Source organism: Triturus cristatus, chromosome 2_1 (genome assembly GCF_964204655.1).
Source record: "Triturus cristatus chromosome 2_1, aTriCri1.1, whole genome shotgun sequence".
In the NCBI taxonomy this organism is placed as follows: Eukaryota; Metazoa; Chordata; class Amphibia; order Caudata; family Salamandridae; genus Triturus; species Triturus cristatus.
Window position 1 is genome coordinate 91,855,387 of NC_140581.1, and position 17,677 is coordinate 91,873,063.

The 17,677-nt window shown below is 49.9% G+C and overlaps 1 protein-coding gene across 1 annotated transcript in view; it reads left to right on the top strand.

Annotated features, from left to right (window-relative positions):
- STOML2 (stomatin like 2) overlaps positions 1–17,677 on the top strand; it is a 109,685-nt gene that overhangs the window by 24,103 nt on the left and 67,905 nt on the right. The window contains exon 3 of the mRNA XM_085628136.1: positions 16,329–16,428. Coding sequence (XP_085484262.1) covers positions 16,329–16,428 — 100 coding nt within the window. The remainder of the gene's footprint in view (positions 1–16,328; positions 16,429–17,677) is intronic.

Genomic DNA, 17,677 nt, shown 5'->3' on the forward strand with positions numbered 1-17,677 from the left:
ATGTGGCTTCCCCGCCAGACGTCGCCCAGGTTGGAGATCCCCAGGAGGTCCCAGCCACGAAAGCCACCGAGTCCCGCCACCTCCCGCATCCAAGTGCCATGCCATAGCGGTGTCACCCGGGTGAACACCTTCGACCACTGGGTGTGCCGTAAAGCCGCTCGCCACGCCAGAAAGGGGGCCCGCACGACCTCCGGAAGCGATCTAGGGACCGCCGCGCCGTAGAGCATATTTTGAATAGAGGAGAATCCGACGAGCCGCACCTCCAGTCTGTAAGCCGGATCGTCCCACCCACCCGAGAACCAGTCATGGACCACTAACAGCTGCGTAGCGAGGTAATACAGGTAAAGATTCGTCATGCTCAGGCCGCCGTCATAGGAAGGAACACGACAGCGGTCTAAGGCCAACCGGGGCCTACCTCCGCCCCAAAGAAAGTGTCCAGGTCCCGAAACCAGGAGCGGGGGAAGGAGCAGGGCGTGTTCTGGAGCATATAGAGAAACCGGGGGAGGATCATCATCTTATACAGAGCGATCCTTCCCAACGGATTCAGTGGGAGAGATTGCCACTTCATCATATCAGCCCTGGCCTTGTTAACCACAGGGGCCACGTTGAGAGCCCAGCATAGTTCCGGGAGAAGGGTAACCCAGATCCCCAGGTATTTAAAGGACAGCCGTCGGAGGGGAATGTCAGACTGCCAATCAAAACACTCCCGTGAGGGGTGTAGCGGAACCAGGACAGACTTCCCGGAGTTCAAACGGAGACCAGATGCCTGCCCAAACCGATGAAGAACTCGGCGCACCCGAGACAGCCGGCTCGGAGAGATAAATAAGTACATCGTCCGCATACAACGCAATTTTATCGGGGACCATACCCGGCCAGTCCCACCCACGGAGAACCGGGTCTGCCCGGATGAGCACGGCCAGGGGCTCCATCGCCAGGGCGAAGAGGAGGGGCGAGAGCGGGCAGCCCTGCCGCGTCCCCCGCCCAATGGAAAACGCGCGGGACAGGGTCCCATTGACCAGCACTCGGGCCCGTGGGTCCGCGTAAAGCACCCGAACCATGGCGCGAAACTGGGGGCCAAACCCCATTCATTCTAGGGTGTCTCCAAGATATTCCCAGCCCACCGAATCAAAGGCTTTCTCGAAGTCCACCAATAGAAGGGCCAGATAAGGAGAGAGGCGCTCCCGGTGGGCCAGAGCTAGATGCAGGCGCCGCAGGCAGTGTCTGGTTCCTCGGTTTGGCATAAACCCGCATTGGTCCGGATGAACCAGCGCGGCCAGGAACAGGCGCAGCCGTTGCGCAAGGACGGTAGCATAAACTTTGAGCTCGGTGTTAATAAGAGAGATCGGCCGGTACTCGGAGCAGGACCGCGAAGGGGGTTGAGTCTTCGGCAAGACAACTATAGTGGCGGTATCTGTCTCTCTCGGGAAGGAACCTTTCTCTACCGCCTCCGCGAAGAGATCCCGAAGTCGCGGGGCCAGGGTATCACGGAAGTGGGCGTAATACTCCTGCGGAAAACCGTCCGGACCCGGGGTCTTCCCAGGCGCCAAATGGGAGATTGCCATCTCAACCTCCTGCAGGGTAATGGGCAAGTCCAGGGTTTCGCTATCGTCCTGCCCCAACCGCGCCAAGACCGCTCCATCCCCTCCCATCAATCCCGCAAGGGAGAGCCCCTGTGGCCGCGCCCGGTATAACTGGCAGTAGTAGTCCGCAAAAGTTTGAGCAATTTCCACCGAGACAGTGTGCGTCTCTCCCGCAGCGTCCGCGATGGCCGGGATCACCCGGCCTGCACGAGGGTAGGTGGCCAGTCGGTGCAGGAGCGTACCGTTCTTGTCCCCCCACCCGTAGACCCGGGCCACCGAGGAGCGCCAAAGAGTCTTTGCCGCATCGAGAGAGTGCATGCGTATCTCCTCGCGGAGAAAGGCCAGTCGCCGCGCCCGAGCAGCTTCACCCAACGCTTCCTGGTCGCGCTCAAGCTCCAGGGCCTGCGCTTCACAAACCGCAAGTTGCTGGAGTCGGCGCCGGCGCTGCTGTTGCAGATGCCCCTTCGCCACCCCTCTAATGGTGGCCTTGCCGGCCTCCCAGAGGACAGCCGCAGAGGAGACGGAGCCCGCATTATGAAGGAAGTATTCCGCAATCCCTTTTTCCACCCCCCCCCCCCCCCCCCCCCCCCGAAAGGCCTTATCTTGAAGGAACCAGGCATTCAAACGCCACGTCGGACGGGCAGTAAAGGGAGGTGGGCCGAGAGCCAGAAGCACCGGCGAGTGGTCAGAGAGGCCCCGCGGAAGAATGCGGACGTCACAAACCCCTGCACAATCAGTAGAGGGAAGAAAAATTAGGTCAATACGGGCGTGGGAGTGGTGCGCCGCCGAGGTGTGGGTATAGGAGTGGTGCGCCGCCGAGGTGTGGGTATATTGGCGATCGTGAGGGTGCCAAACCCTCCAAACATCACATATGCCCAGGGCCTCAGCCCAACACGATAGCTGCTTCGCGCGAGCGGTCCTGGTTGAGGAGATCGGACCCGTCGAGTCCAGACGGGGTGTAGAGACCGCGTTGAAGTCCCGACCGAGGACAAGGCACCCCGTCGGGAGCCCGGGGAGGAGGGCCGCCGCGTAGGCAAGAGCGGACTGCAGCAGGGATGGCGCCGCGTAGAGGGACAGCAGTGTAAGCGGATGTCCCTCCAGGGCGCCACATACCGCAACAACCATCCCCTGGGGGTCCAAATGCACCTGGGTCAGTACAAAGGGAAAGGAACGCTTAAGCAGGATAGCCACCCCCCGTGAACCCCTGGCGAAGCCTGCATGCCAGACCCTATCGTAGCCATAGCGGGCGAGGAAGGGACATTTATTACCCATAAGGTGGGTCTCCTGAAGGAGAACATCAATCTCCGCACGCTGCGCATACTTGAGGACCGCCATGCGCTTGAAACGATCTAGCAGACCATTGACATTCCAGGACAAGACGCGCACTGCAGCTCTAGGCAGGGGTGTGCCCGCCATGGGAGCAAGTAGGGGCATGGAGGACAGGAGATAGACACAGCAAAAGGGAGCCGGGGAAGGGTCGGGAAGCGCGCAGAATGCCAAGTCCCCGCCGGCATCGCGTCCACACTGGGGCCAATAAGCGCTTGGGCAGGAGATCTCCCCGGAAGGAGGGACCTGAAGAACTATGACAGGAGAGCAGGTCAAACATTACAAGATGCCTTAGAACCATAACAACGAGGATTGCACCCTCGAACAACAAAAACCTCCCTAGGAGGAAAAAACAACCCCAAACCAATCCCCACCCCGCACCCCCCACCCTATACTTCGAAAACAGAAGCATCTGTCGCCCTAACAGTGTGTAACCAAAACCAAGCTAAAACGCTCGAGCCTGAGCGCTAGTGGACCCCCTTAAGAAATCATATCAGACCTGAATCACCCGCTCTGGCCGAGAGCAACAAATGTGTAGGAGCACCAAGGCCCGACTGCAAAGTCCAGCAACCAGGAAGCACACCCCCACTTCCCCACCCCGACAAGAACAATACAAGCAGCAAGTGGAGGTCAAATGGTAGGGCTGCGGGAGAGGTCCGAAGTGTCTATTTGAGGAGCAGGCTGGGTCGCAGAGTCCGTCCGCCGGGGGGAGACGGTCCGTTGCTCGGCGGCGCCAGGACCAGTGGGGGCCGCCGAGGAGGCCGACGAGGCCACGGACGCCCGTCGCAGCCGCCCCCCGGAGCGCACGTCAGTCACCTCCTCCCCCGTGCGTCTCCGGGGCAATGTGCGCCGTCGCCTTCGGGATCTGGAAGATCGGGGCGCTCCTCGCCCAGCCCGCCCCTCCACCGGTGATCCTCGACCAGCACGCTGCAGAGGACATTCCTCCGTGAGCCAGGCCCAGGCTGCCAGCGGCGTGTCAAAGAAGAGAGTCTTTTGCTGGAAAATGACCCGGAGGCGGGCTGGGAACTGCAACTGATATTGGAGGCCCAGGGAACGCATCTTCTGTTTCACCTCCATGTAGGAGCGCCGGAGCTCTTGGACCTCTCGGGTGTAATCCGGGAACACCATTATGGAGTGATTTTGGTAGCGGAGATTCACAGAGCGTCTGGCCTCCCTAAGGATCGCATCCCTGTCCCGGAAGTTCAGGATCTTCAGGATAAAAGGACGGGGGGGCGCCCCCGGGGGCCTCGGCGCCAGGGAACGGTGGGCCCTTTCCACCACGAAACAGGCCGAGAGACTGCCCACTGGCATCCAGGATTGAAACCAACGCTCCAAGAAGTCGTCCGCGCGACCCGCCTCCGCTCCTTCCGGGAACTCCACCAGGCGGAGGTTACAGCGCCGGGCGCGATTTTCAGCGTCTTCCACTCGGCGATGCATCTCTTTAGAGTGGGTGGTAAGCCCACGCACCTGGTCTTGCAGCTGGCGGATATAGTCTTCGGCCGTTGAGATACGTGACTCAGTTTCAGATATACGGGCCGTGGCGTTACGCAGGTCTTGCCGAAGAAGGGCCACGTCCACCTTCACCTCCCCCACCATGCCCTCCAGGGAGGAGCGGGATGCCGTGATGGCCTGCAAGATGGCAGCAAGGTCGGTGCCAGGGGGGGCCCTCCCCGGCGGGGCCCGGCCCCCTCTCGGAGGTCGTGAATTTGTCCATCTTAGTCTGGGTAGCCGCTGGCGTCGACCTGGAGGCCCTGTCCTTACCCATGGCGGTAGCACCTGCAAGACCGGGGGGCGCGTCGCCCAAACCACGGGCAATAGATCCGGCAGCGGCGATGCCAGAGGGACTCGGGAGGAGAACAGCAGGAGGACACCTTGTGTGATCTGGAGGCCGCTCGTTATTCGCCGCCTGCACGCAGCCTAGGATTCCGCCCGGAGGGGCACCACACCTCACCCCGTGTCGCCGCCAAAGTCACCAGGTGTTCGTCCGCCTCGGAGAGCCCAACATGTCCACCGCCCGTGAACGGCTCAGGGCTAGGGGCTCTAGGGGCCCCCCGCGGACAGGGCCACCCCCAACACTCAGGCCCCCAGAGGGGGGGGTAGGTGGGGGGGGGGGGAAGGCTAAAGAAGGAGGAGGCAAGGGATGACCATCCACCACTCCCCGACTGCCGACCTGCGGCCCGAACCCCCGCCGCGGCGCCACTCCACCAGCTCACCGCTGCAGGCCTCGGGGCACCAGGGCAGTGCAAGCAGCGTCGGCGGGGGGGTGAGGAGGGGGGAACGCCGGACCCGACTGCCGACACCCGGTCCGATGGGGAGGGCCCCCGCCACCGCCAGCCGCTCCAACCACCCCAGCAGGGAGTGTACTTGGTGCCCCAGTCACCGCCTGGTCGTCTGCCCGTTTCCACCGCCCGGGATGGGCCTCACAGCATCCCACCGCCAGCCACAGGATCGTAGGCCAGATTCGCTATTCCTCCAGTGGCCACAGAATCAGCGGAGTTATTTACCAGATTTCAAGTAGGTGCACCCGCTCAGCCTCCGAGCGTGGAGCCCTCCCTCGGGTGTCACAGATGAAGCCCTAGACAGTCTAGCCATCCGTCACATGGTTCTTGGCGCGGGCCTCAGGCCGCAGAGCTATCTCTCCGATCTCCACTGGGATCACCTGCTCGGGCCTCGGAATGGGAGAGTTTTGCACGGCGAGCAGGCCCGAGTTTAAAACGGCCTTGCTATATATATCCCTCACGTGTGTAGACAGCAGGGCTATCCCTACGATCCCGGCTGGGTTAAAATGCTCAGGTCGCAGGAGGGGGACACCCAGCAGTCTCGGGCCTTAGACGGCCTTGCAGTCCATCCCTCGCGTGGTCGGGCAGCAGAGTTGACCCTCAGGTAGTCACGTCCTCCGCAACTCCGCGCGGCTGTATGTTCGGGCACCCTTCAGCTCGGATTCTCGTCGCGGGGGGGGGGGGGGGGGGCGCCGGACCCCGACCGACACCCGGTCCGATGGGGAGGGCCCCCAGCACCCCCAGCAGCTCTAGTCACCCCAGCAGGGAGAGCACTCGGCGCCTCACTCACCGCCTGGACGTCGGCCCGGTTCCACCGCCCAAGAGGGGCCTCACAGCACCCCGCCGCCAGCCGCAGGATCTGAGGCAGGGCTCTCCCCACAGCAACAGCGCTGACCTCTCTCTCAAGCTAGGGCCTCCAGGCTCAGCCGCCTCGTGGGCGCCGCGGGCTCGAGTAGCCGCGCGCCCGCACCCAGCATCCAGGAAGTAGCCGCCTCCCGCCGGGCGCTGAAGAGAGGCCGCCAACACGGCTCCGGGGGGGCGATCACCTGCCAAACTCGCACCGATGACAGCCGGGCGGGCCAAGACCCCAAGCCTGCCAAAAGCGGTCGGCCAGGGCAGGAGCAGGCGAAATGGGAAGGATCGTTGGGGTCCGGCAGCCGGAGCTTCACGGCAGAGCAGCCATGCCGGTCAGGCGCCACCTAGCGCTCCCCACAAGGCTACCTTTTAATAATCCTTCTTACTGCTTGATCCCAAATACTACATACCTGCCTTTTATTATAGATGGCAGGATAGGCAGAATCCCCTGTCCCTTATCATTGGAGTGTTATGTTCATATGTGTTCCTTTGAGTAATCTCTTTTCCCAGTTGTCACCGACATTTAGCCTTTGCACCGCGTGTTGTAAGTGAGCATGTTGGAGATTTCCAATCCTCCCCTTTCAATGTGTCTACTTAACCCTACTCCTCTTGCCTGCCCGAAACAATTCGACCTGTGATTTACCCAGTTTGGTAAAGGTCTTTTGAGAGATTTCTAGCCTAGTACCTTGTACATAAAGGCAGCGCACCAAGAAGATCATTTTGGTCAAGGCCACTTTCCCCATCATGGATAATGTAAGGGTGCTCAAGCACTAAATAGAAGCTCGAAGGCCATCCACAACCCTGCTGATGTTCATCTTATGGCCTTCTAATTAGTCTTGTGTGATACTCGCACCAAGATATCTAAAACTTGTGGTCACCCAAGTCAGTCCCACCTCAGGCAATCAATGCCCTTTCACACTGTGAGCTGCCTCAGTGGAAATATTTTAGATTTGGAGTGATTGATATGAAGGCCAGAGGACTTCCCAAATTAACTTAATGCATGTAGCTAGAAGGGGGGCGAATGTCAGTTGCCTGAGGTATACCAAGACGTCTGCATACAATGACACTACATGTGATATAGCACCCACCTATTGCTTGAAATTGTTAAAGTAAGTGAAATGGACTACCTATGCCGGGACTGCCATAATGCCTGATATGACCCAGCATTCAAAGATAAGTTAAATTTTGGGACCGCAGCCACCAGATGCCAGGCAGTGGCGAGAACCAAATGCCAGAGGGTAGCTATCAGACGTATATGTACACATGCAAACGTAAAATGTGCACACACTATCTTGCATGCACAAATGCAAACCTTAGTCCCGACCCCAACAAATACCAGAAAACACATGCAGGGGCGGTGCGTCCTTTAGGGCGCTGGGGCGTTGCCCACAAGCTGCCTACGCCCGCAGCTCCCTCGGCGTCTCTGAACTTAAGTAAACTCTAAGTTTACTTAAGTTCAGAGACGCCGAGGGAGAACTGACAATCATGTCAGTCAGCATGATGTTGGTTCGCCCACCCCCTTCAGAGTCTGAAGGGGGTGGGCAGTCTGGCATCCTGTTGACTGACATGCATTGTCAGACCGTCACCAGGGGCAGGCAGCAGCACAATGCACAAGTGCGCATGAATGGGGAAGGTCGGCGAATTTTTCTGACCAGCCTAGTCATGCGCACTAGTGTCTGCTCAGGCTGCGGCTGTGCATTAGGTTAGCGAGGGTTGAGCAAAGGCTCAAACCTCTGTCTCCTAATGGACAGGCGGGCGGTGAGCAGCCCTGCTAAAGCCATTCGGGATTGGCTGAGACTCAGGTGTTGCCAGCAGTGACGCGGCTGTTCCAGGACCTCTAGGCGCCAACGGGACCCCGGACCCAGAGCAGAGGCAGCGCGGACCCGGTCAGATAAGTTTATTTTATTTTAAACGCGCCGCCCCGACCCCGGCGCGACCACCTCCACCCCCGCAAATATTGCGAGCCGCGACTGTCCTTTCCCCCGCCCGCGCCTCACTTCCCCATCCCAGAGATATCACAGGGATTAAAGACGGCAAGCTGCTGAGTAAACACTCATATCTCTCTTGCAGGATCATTCACTCAATTCACTTACGATGATCGTACCGCGATAAGTGTTGTGTATCGCGATGCCAAACGAAAATACCAACTGGTGAATATCTTACGGACAAAACGTGTTTTTATGTGCCGAGTACTAGAAGCAGAAGGGCAGACTTTCTTCATAAGTGTTTCACATGGCAACCAAAAGTAACGGTTAAGATTGGAAAGACGTCACCAGCTCTAGTTCACAGATAAATAAATATGGACGAAGTGCACCCGTTTCCTATCTTTTTGCTCTAATGTGGTGTACACCTTCTCCAACCAATTATTAACGAGTCACAATTCCTTGTGTGCCATTGCCGCGGCTGACATACTTCACTCATGGAGGTCTCTCACACCTCAAGTGGCGCAGTCATGGAGCTCCGTTTGTTTCCGAAAATGAGCTGCCTGAAGAGGGAATGTTCCCAGACAGAGGCGAAAAGAGTAAATGTGTCACTGACACTAGTATTTCGCATTAGAGTACTGAAGTGCAGTGTTTGCTTTCAGAAATGAGAACTCACCTTTGCCACGTAAGCAGCAGTTTAAATATTTCAAGGTGATGGGGTAACCATGTCTTCTTACCTATTACAACAATGATTGACAGCTCTGTGTGGAAAGCACATAATATTAAGACTAATTGCAAGATGTAAATGACTGACTCATTCACTCCTGTAATCTAGAGCACACGGCGTAATTGTTCTTAAATCTTTCATTTATGCATTCTGAAAGCTGTCACTGGATGGCCGTGAAACGTGTTTTTATTCTGACAGGCTTGAGGTGGGGGTTTCACCTCCTCGAGCCGCAGATGTGATGCAGATTGGGGTGTACAAAATCTCCCTACTTCCACGGATAGAGTAATTTCACGGTTACACGCACACACACTCACCATACACTAGGGCCCATTTCACTAACATACACTCAAATACTCTACCAGCATTGAACCTATGGAAAGAAACCTTCATAAACTCCTAAACCCCACACCTACACCGAGGTCGATAAGACCTAGCTATTGCAATTGTCATAATCTAAACAATCTATACATTAATAATCAAATAGAGTACTCAATAATTGACAAGAAATAATCACCAACACCGTATTTAACATTATGATTCTTTATCTAAAATTAGTCAAAAGAAATTAATCAGAATAAATCATTTTCTCATAATTACCTATTCTAGCTAAATGTCAGAATGGGTCATCAGGACAAGTCTCTCAGTAGAAATCTCCCAAGTCACCGTCTTCACAGCATCGATCCTCACCAACGCAGGTTTGGGAAGAAAATGGCAAAGAGGCAAAACGCAATGACGCAAACCCTCTCTAGTCTAGTATATTTATAATAATTCAGACAAAAGAAAGAAACATTTAATATTACTTCATCCGCTGAACCGCTGAACCGCTGAGCAGAGCGAGAAGGAAAAGGATGTAGCATCGCTACATTTGGAAAAATCTCCGCTCAGAAAAAGTCACAAAAATAAAAAAACAGAACAGGAACTAAATATTAAATGTATCTTCTCAACTTCCACACATTTCCTCTGGTGAGCTCAGAGTTTAGAGTCTTTCTTTAAAGCTCCTTTGTTTTCCAAGGCTGCCAAGGCTGTCCCAATGCATCTGGAGACATGCCCAGATCTGCTGCTGTCCTCACGGAAAGTTTTAACCAGGCAAGGACTGTGGACAGATGACTCGCATCCATATTCAGCAAAGCCTTTTCCATCACAAATTCTCACTCGAAACCAGGCTTCAAAAGTCAGCCATCTTTGATTAGGCCACAATAGACCATCTTAATTAAAAGAGACAAAAACAACGTTACCACAGCATAGTGATTGAACAGTGTTAACCCCACTAATACCCTTATGTGTATATAATTATCTAGCTTTAGCAACACAGAAAAGCATTAATTCAAAAGCGTTTCGTGCTTAAAATAAACAGCACTCAGCAACGTTTATTTAATAAAACATGCACATTATTATTAGTTAGCACACATATGCATTCCCACGTGTAATTCTCTCTTGTTAAAACACACATGTTGATCAGTATAAAAAAACACTTACACAAAACAAATAATTAATAATTAATAATTAGTAGATTAAATTATGACAAATAGACAAACCAGAGCTTCAAAACCCTATAGATTTCATTTAGAAAATCCTGCTCCAGCAGATGCACTAGCCTCTCGTTTGTGGCAAAGCTGCTGATTTGTGGCTTCTTCTGTTCAACTTTCCTCTGAGGGCGCCTTGTTTAACCCTGCCCCTATGTAGCTGGCTTCATTAAAAATAAAAAGGAAAACGCGCATGTAAATAAAGATTTGCCCCTGTCCATCAACACTGATTCTACACTGGGAGCCCAGATCTGTACCGAAGGCCCAGCGCGCCTGCATATAGTTCACACTCCTCCTGAGCCCGCATCATATGGCATGCCACCTGTGCAGTGGGGCTGTTGGCTGGTTCCTTTCATTCTGACTGCCTGCACTCACAACCTGGGCAGGCATGACCACAATGGAATCTGATATGCGAGGCTCTGCAATGGAAACATGCTTTGTGCCTGGTAAACTCAGATCATGTTTATTCAGAGGACTCGGGACATTGTATTTATTATAGAAGAAGAAAGAGTTATAATGCATTCCTTTATTTGCCACCGGTTTTTACAGAACATTGAGCCCCTCATAAATTTGGAGAAATTACCAGGCGGTAACACTGTCTGGGGAAATACTGATCCTGCCGGCTTTGGTTTAACTGCCCGATTCAAAGCTTTCCACATTGGAAAAAAGGTAACGGTCATTAACACTGCACCATTTTCCTTGTTTCTGGTTGCAATGCTTATGCTTGGTTCATTCAAGTTATTACAAACACACTCGTTTTGCCTGGCAAAATTTGGACGTACGGTTTTGTGCACAAGTACGCAGATTCACACGGACATTCACAGATAATACGCACAGGTAAAGTGGATGCAGAATGTAAACTCTTTAATTGCACCATGGATGCATACTGTAGATGCACAGTATTCTATGAAGCAGCCTGAGTCATCTTGAAAACAGATGAGATTAAATTTATATGAATGCTTGGGAAGGCGCCTGGCACTGACATTTGTCCAAACTCCTTTGTTGTCACAGCTAAAAGCCCTGTAAATTACTGGTTTTATTGTTGTAAAGACATTCATTTTGGCTAAAATGTTTTCTCCTTGGTCACTGCTGCCTGCTGGAGTGTGTAGAGCGAAATTAAACATAAATAATGCCACACAGAAGGGAAAGCTGGTCGGAACTGTAAAGGGGGACATTCACATTTAAAGCAACTGAATTTGCCTTCTGTGGGTTTTCAGATTGCTTGTGTGCGACATTTACATAGTTTCAGTGTACTGTACAATTTGAACACTGCAGTAACTGTTGAACATATTTAATTCAGTAAGACATGGGGCAGTTTTTAATGTGTTTAAATTGTTCAAGAGTACTGTGTAACGTGCTTACAGTGGCCAGTCCTCCGATGTATGGCATTAAAATTGGCCCTGTGTACATGCCCCTACGTTAATACTGATGCTAAAAACATGCATTGACTTGCAAACAATGAATGTTAAAAACATCGAGGGAATGCATTTCAGCGATTTATTACCTCTCTTATTTTACATGTTTACTTAATCTTGCGTTCCCCACGAGTTAGCTATTTTATAATGTTGTTTATCTGTATTTTTTTCTGTGCATACTTTGAGGCTTGAGCCATGCCAGGTGTTTGAGGGGCTTTGATTGAGCACCCAGGCTCTAAGGCTAAAGCCACACAAAGTGCCGGTCAGTGGGTTGGCCTCTCTGCAGAGCATACAAACCAATATTTGTGTTTTCCATTTGCAACTGAAATTCTGTGGAAATGTGTGTTAAGGGGGTACACTGATGTCAAAATATTTGCAAGGCAAAAGTTAGACAAATTAAGGTGCTTATATTTGAGGGAGTGCAGTGCATGTTGGGGGCGGTGAAGTGACAGATGTGAGGAAAGGCATTCGGGGAAGAGTGAAAAGAGGATGCTGAACAGGAAAGAGAGGGAGTTGAAGATGTGCAGATGGACAAGATATGCAGATGGACACGATATGCAGAGAAAAAGGATACATATCTAACATAAAGCACACATAATTGAAGGCCAAAACTCCTTCCACAGGCCTCAATGCTATTTAATTCACAGACTCACTATTTCAGAAGTTCAGAATTTAAACATTTTCAATGTTAATTATTTATAAGAAATCATTGTTGTTACTCATTTATCTTAAACAGCTAATACCCAGTGACAAAGCCAATCATACAGACAGGCTTTAGGTGTATGTCAGTTGCTGTGCCATTTATCTGGATAAAATTGCATCTCAGAGAGAAACCAAAATACCGGTCTGACGGCACACTATGGGAATCACAGAAATGTATTTGGCATGTTCCTTTACAGAGAGCACCCACTTTTTTCATCTCACTTAAAGACCTGTCTGCACATATTTCTAAATGACTGGTTACAGCCAGCATCTGTCGGTGCTTCCCGAAGTCTGGTTAGAGCATATTTTTCCACAGTTAATGCTGCCTGCAGTGCAAGACACTGGGCAAGCATACATTTTAAAGGGCTAAAGTTGTCATTCAGAACAGTTTACACATTACAGTAAATGTTGAACAAATTACTGCAAGAAGATATGGGGTAGTTTTTAATGTGTTTAATATTTCAAGACTATACGTTCCCACTGCTTAATAAGCCTTGCTTTATCGCTGCATTCATTTGCTTTAAAATGCACCATTTGCCAATCCTTTTTTAAATTTTTTTCTGAGGAGAGGGACTCTCCCTAGACCCCAGGTTTGTCCATTGAACTTGTTCACATCGCTAACTAGTGTTTTCTATTGCAAAGGGTAGAGCCAAAGCAGTCTTGCTTAGTACCCTAGCCCTCTTCAGAAGTCAGTCTTGCTTGCCAACATAGAAATTCTCTGAAATAATGTATGAGTTTTCTTTTATGAATGCCTAGAAGAACTGAATTTTTAGTCCATTTATCCCAGAAATAGTGCTGAAAATCGCACCAAAAAGATGCCATTTTAAAAAAAAAATATTCACTGAGGTAGAACCCCCCCCCCCCCCCCCCCCATCCCCCTATTGCTGTCGGGCTCGCTCCATACATTGATTCGTTCTGCATACGCCTCACCAGTTGCAAATTCCACCAGCCGCCACTGCCCATGTGTAGGAAACTGGATTTTTGTTTCAGTACCACCCCCACACACTGTTTGCCCCCTTTTTAGCTACTGAATTCTCGTTTTCTAACTGACAGTGCACCAATGCCTGCTAACCAGACCTCACTGCCAGTGATCCTTCATTAAAATAAGATGATGTCTAATTGTAACACAATTGGCAAAGGACTTTGGCGCCCCTGCGAGTCCCTAGTAAATAGTACCCCAGGTACCTAGGGTGTGGGTATTAAAGAGGGTCATTAAGGGCTGTAGCATTTCTTATGCCATTCTAAGGTACCCACACACAAATTCCAGATGGAGTGCCATGGCAGGCTGCGTGATATGGTGAAAACCATGAGTGAAAACTAGTCATATTACACTCCTGTGTGCCATGCCAAAGTCACTTCATTTAGTATAAGTAAGTCACCCCTACAGCAGGACTTTGAGCCCTAAGACGGGGCGCATTATATTTTATATGAGAGCATATCTGCAGGAGCAGATATGGAGCTATGATGACTAATTTTATTACTAGATATTGCAAGTGAACAGGGAAGCCATCTTAAGGTATTTACTGGCCACTGGTCAAAACAAGTTACCCCGCTACATAATGGTGTCACTGAAACAAATGGTGTTTGGTATATAACTCCTATTTGATTTGATATGGGTTTTGTAAAGCTGGAACAAATACCCAGCGGTGTCTCGGCTCTAAGAAATAACTATTGTATTAATGAACCAACATTGATTCCAGGGACGAATTTATTAATGCCTGCACCCAGATGCAGCCCCTGTACCCTACTTGTCCGCTAGTGTGCTGGCTGGTCCACCCTGCCACCACAGACTAGTTTGACTGCCTAGGAGCTGAGAACCTTGCTCTCAGTAGTCAGAAACAATGCCTTTGACATGCAAGCCTGGCTTCCCCCGAACCAGGTGGATTCCTACCCCTGCCCTGAGGCCTATTTGGCACCAGGACAGGCGGGAAATTAGATAGGAGGCGTGTTACACTGCCATGCTGGACACACCATTTCTTTTGAGAAACTGCAGAGCATTGTCTTTGAGAATGGTATAGGGCAAAACCTCTCTATTGAAGATCTCACAAAGGAAATCTGTGACTCTTTTGGTTTCAATCCCACTTACAACTCCAATATCTTCCCAGCGGGAAAAACTGTTCCACTAAAACCAGAAGGTAATTACAAATTCTTCTGTAATGTAATGGTCTAACTATATCCACCGCAACAATCTCCCATGGCTTACTAGGCATATCTCTACAAGCCATAGAAGGACTTCTAACCTTATATACCTTATCACTCCTCACACAATCCCAACACTCTCTAATTACCCTTTCAGTCAGAATGCCCATGCCAGGCCATAAATAGCTCAACCATACTCGCTCTTTAGTCTTGCTCATACTACGATTTCCTTCATGACACAGCCTTACAATTTTCTCCCTTAAAGCCATAGAAGCAACCAATCGCATCCCCCGCAAAACATTAAAATGGCTGTCAAGTTTTTTTTTTTAAAGTCTTTTAACTAGAATAAATGGGCTTCTGTTCACTTGATTCTCAAAAGATAACCTCCGATTCCTAGGACTGTCTTGAGCGTAGTAATTTATAGCAATTGTTTCTAAAAAAAATAATGTTTGTAACAGCTCCCTCGAATGCTTCAGTTAAAACAGATGCTGATGTTGCAGTACAGCAAACCTAAATATGATGCAGGGTACTTTGTGGCTACTAAGAAAAACTCTCTACAGAACAAAGTAGTACACAAAATATCAAAGGCCCTACCACTGGCAAACGTGATAGGTGCCATGCCCAGCATCCCAGCAGAGATCTTAAGATCTGGCATGGTTGGCATAATGAAAGTACTCTCAGATATAAGCTATAAATGGAAACATTTCCTAATAGTTTAATACTGTATTTCTTATTTTATTAAAGATGTACATTAAGGTCCTCAAACAAGCCCATCAGCCAGACCCCTCCCTCATCAACCTATTCGGTGTGAGACCAAAGTGAATCCCTAACCTCATGTAGTTTTCCCGCACCAAAGTACCAGTTCCCCTCACTGATAGACCATGCCTTGCCTGTTTGACTTGATCTGTTCCCTCTGTTAATGTGCCTATGTGACCTCATACTTGCCCAAGCCTTCTATCATTGAAGTCCCAAGTAGCTTAAATGCACTCCCATTATCATCCAAAAGTATGTAATTTTCTCCATTCACACGCGGTGCTAGATTGAAGGAAAACAAATCTCTTTTGAAGCTAGCACTTTCTTAATCGCCTCTACTGCAAGTACAACTTCATACCAATAAAATCAAATGTTGGGTAGACCCACAAGATACGATTCAAAGTGCCTTGCCTCCAGTACGTTTGTTTTACTAGCATCCCGCTTATGCAGTCTGTGGGGCGTCGGATATTACCAGTAGTGTACCATTTTGAAGATCCATTCTTTCCCCCTGGACTTGTCTTGCATCACATTAGCCCATCTAAATATGCTCTTCCATTTCTCATAATGGTTTTATCTGAAATCAAAAAGGCATTATGCAAGATTAAAGAACGTTATTTGTTGATAACCTCTCTGAAATGCAGGCGGCTGTGATAGATACATTGTTTAGTGAGTTTGGTCGAGATTCATTATTCAACAGTTATCCAGAGCTGTGTGAGTCTTGCACAGAGATAAAGGTCTGTGTGGTCTTGTCTTGTATGCAGGGCACTGTTTTACAGGCTGGGAGGGTTAGAGGACAGTTTGTCTCCATGCTTTGGTCTGAATTTAATGAGTGAGGGTTGACTTGGGTTCATTATTAGGATTACCCAGAATGAACTGCATATTTGGGGTTATTTACAATTAATTGCAGAAGTCTGTAACTGGGTTGGAATTGCAGTGCAGTGTAGAAGCTGGTCTCCATGTGGTCTTGGAGTACTTAGAATTCATCATATGTTTCAGATCTCACCTTTTAACATATGCCCTACAGACATGATATGTCCCCGCTGCAACTATCTGAATAGCTGTGTGTCGAAACACATATCTTTATTTTTAATCTTTTTTTCGTTCCAGGGTTTAAATTTCCTCATCCCTCTGCTGGACCGGATTAGGTACGTCCAGAGTCTGAAAGAAATAGTTATCAATGTCCCTGAGCAGTCAGCAGTCAGTCTAGGTAAGAAAACACTTTTTTGCACTTCACTTTGTCTCCTACAGCAACCAGTCAAAATGAGGCAGTTAACTGTTGTGGGATACATCCAAGTGAGATGTGACTGTAGCAAGAATGGAAAGAAGCCTCCTGGCGGTGGCCTTTTAAGATCAATGTCATCATTGTATGCAACAGTGAATAACGGGGATGTTTTTCACTGATGGGGTCCGAGGTGACATCAGATAAATAATGAGAGCAGAGCAAAAGTTGTCTGCAGTCACTCAGAACTAAATAAGATCTCCAAAATGTTTTTGACAGTCCACACTGGCAAACCTGCTAACGATTAAAAGTAGATTAACCAGATTGTCATTGTATTGAGTGCTACCATCTTTGTTGATGGTACGAACCATGTACTGCTACATTCAATCCCACTGCCGCCAGGTTTTCCAAATACTTTCAAAGTATCATAACATTCGTAGCACAGCATATGTGGAGTATGACATAAAAGCCTGACTGCAACAACTTATTTCTTTAACAGTACATCATACCACATTTCTGCTCTGAGCATGGTAAATAACCTGTTACCATTACATAATTTAATGTTACTCAATGTACCAACTTCGGAAGGAGGGAAGGCCGAGTCGCCCATTTCTGGATTCAGATTCATGACCTGCACAATACTCGGATCCCATTGGTCAACATTTAAGTTGCGGAGTAAATTTACAAACGTTACTTCCTTCTGTAGACCCACCCACTCTTTTGACTTTGATGGTCTTTGAATAGCTTGTAATGTCCTCTGATTTTCAGTTTATCTTTGGACCCAAGAGTTTACTGCCACTGCTTCTCACTCTCGGGTGCAAGTTTTCATTTATTCTAGTGATGACTGATGTCAGTAGTAGTAGTCATCAGATGGATCGGTTGGTCAAAGATAACTTTCTAGTGGGTCTTTCAGCTACTAGAGAGGATGCCGAGCTCTGCAAACCATCTGTTCGGGCCTACTGTCTGATTAAAACAGCTCTATAGAACCATACCAGACCTGGGTGAACAGTACTCGACACCGTTCGCTTTTTTCCAGGTTCAGGCTGAACTCCTTTCTCCCAATAGTAAGCTTCCCTAAAGGTTGGACTGCAGACGGCCTTTTAGGTCCTTTTGAGTGTGACAAAACTTCAGTGCACTCCACCTTGCATGTTGTCGCGTTCTGTCTTCCAAAGACAAAGTTTCTGGTTCCTATTTTGAGAGAGGCTCAGTTTGGTCAAGTAAGGCCTGCCATGCTCTT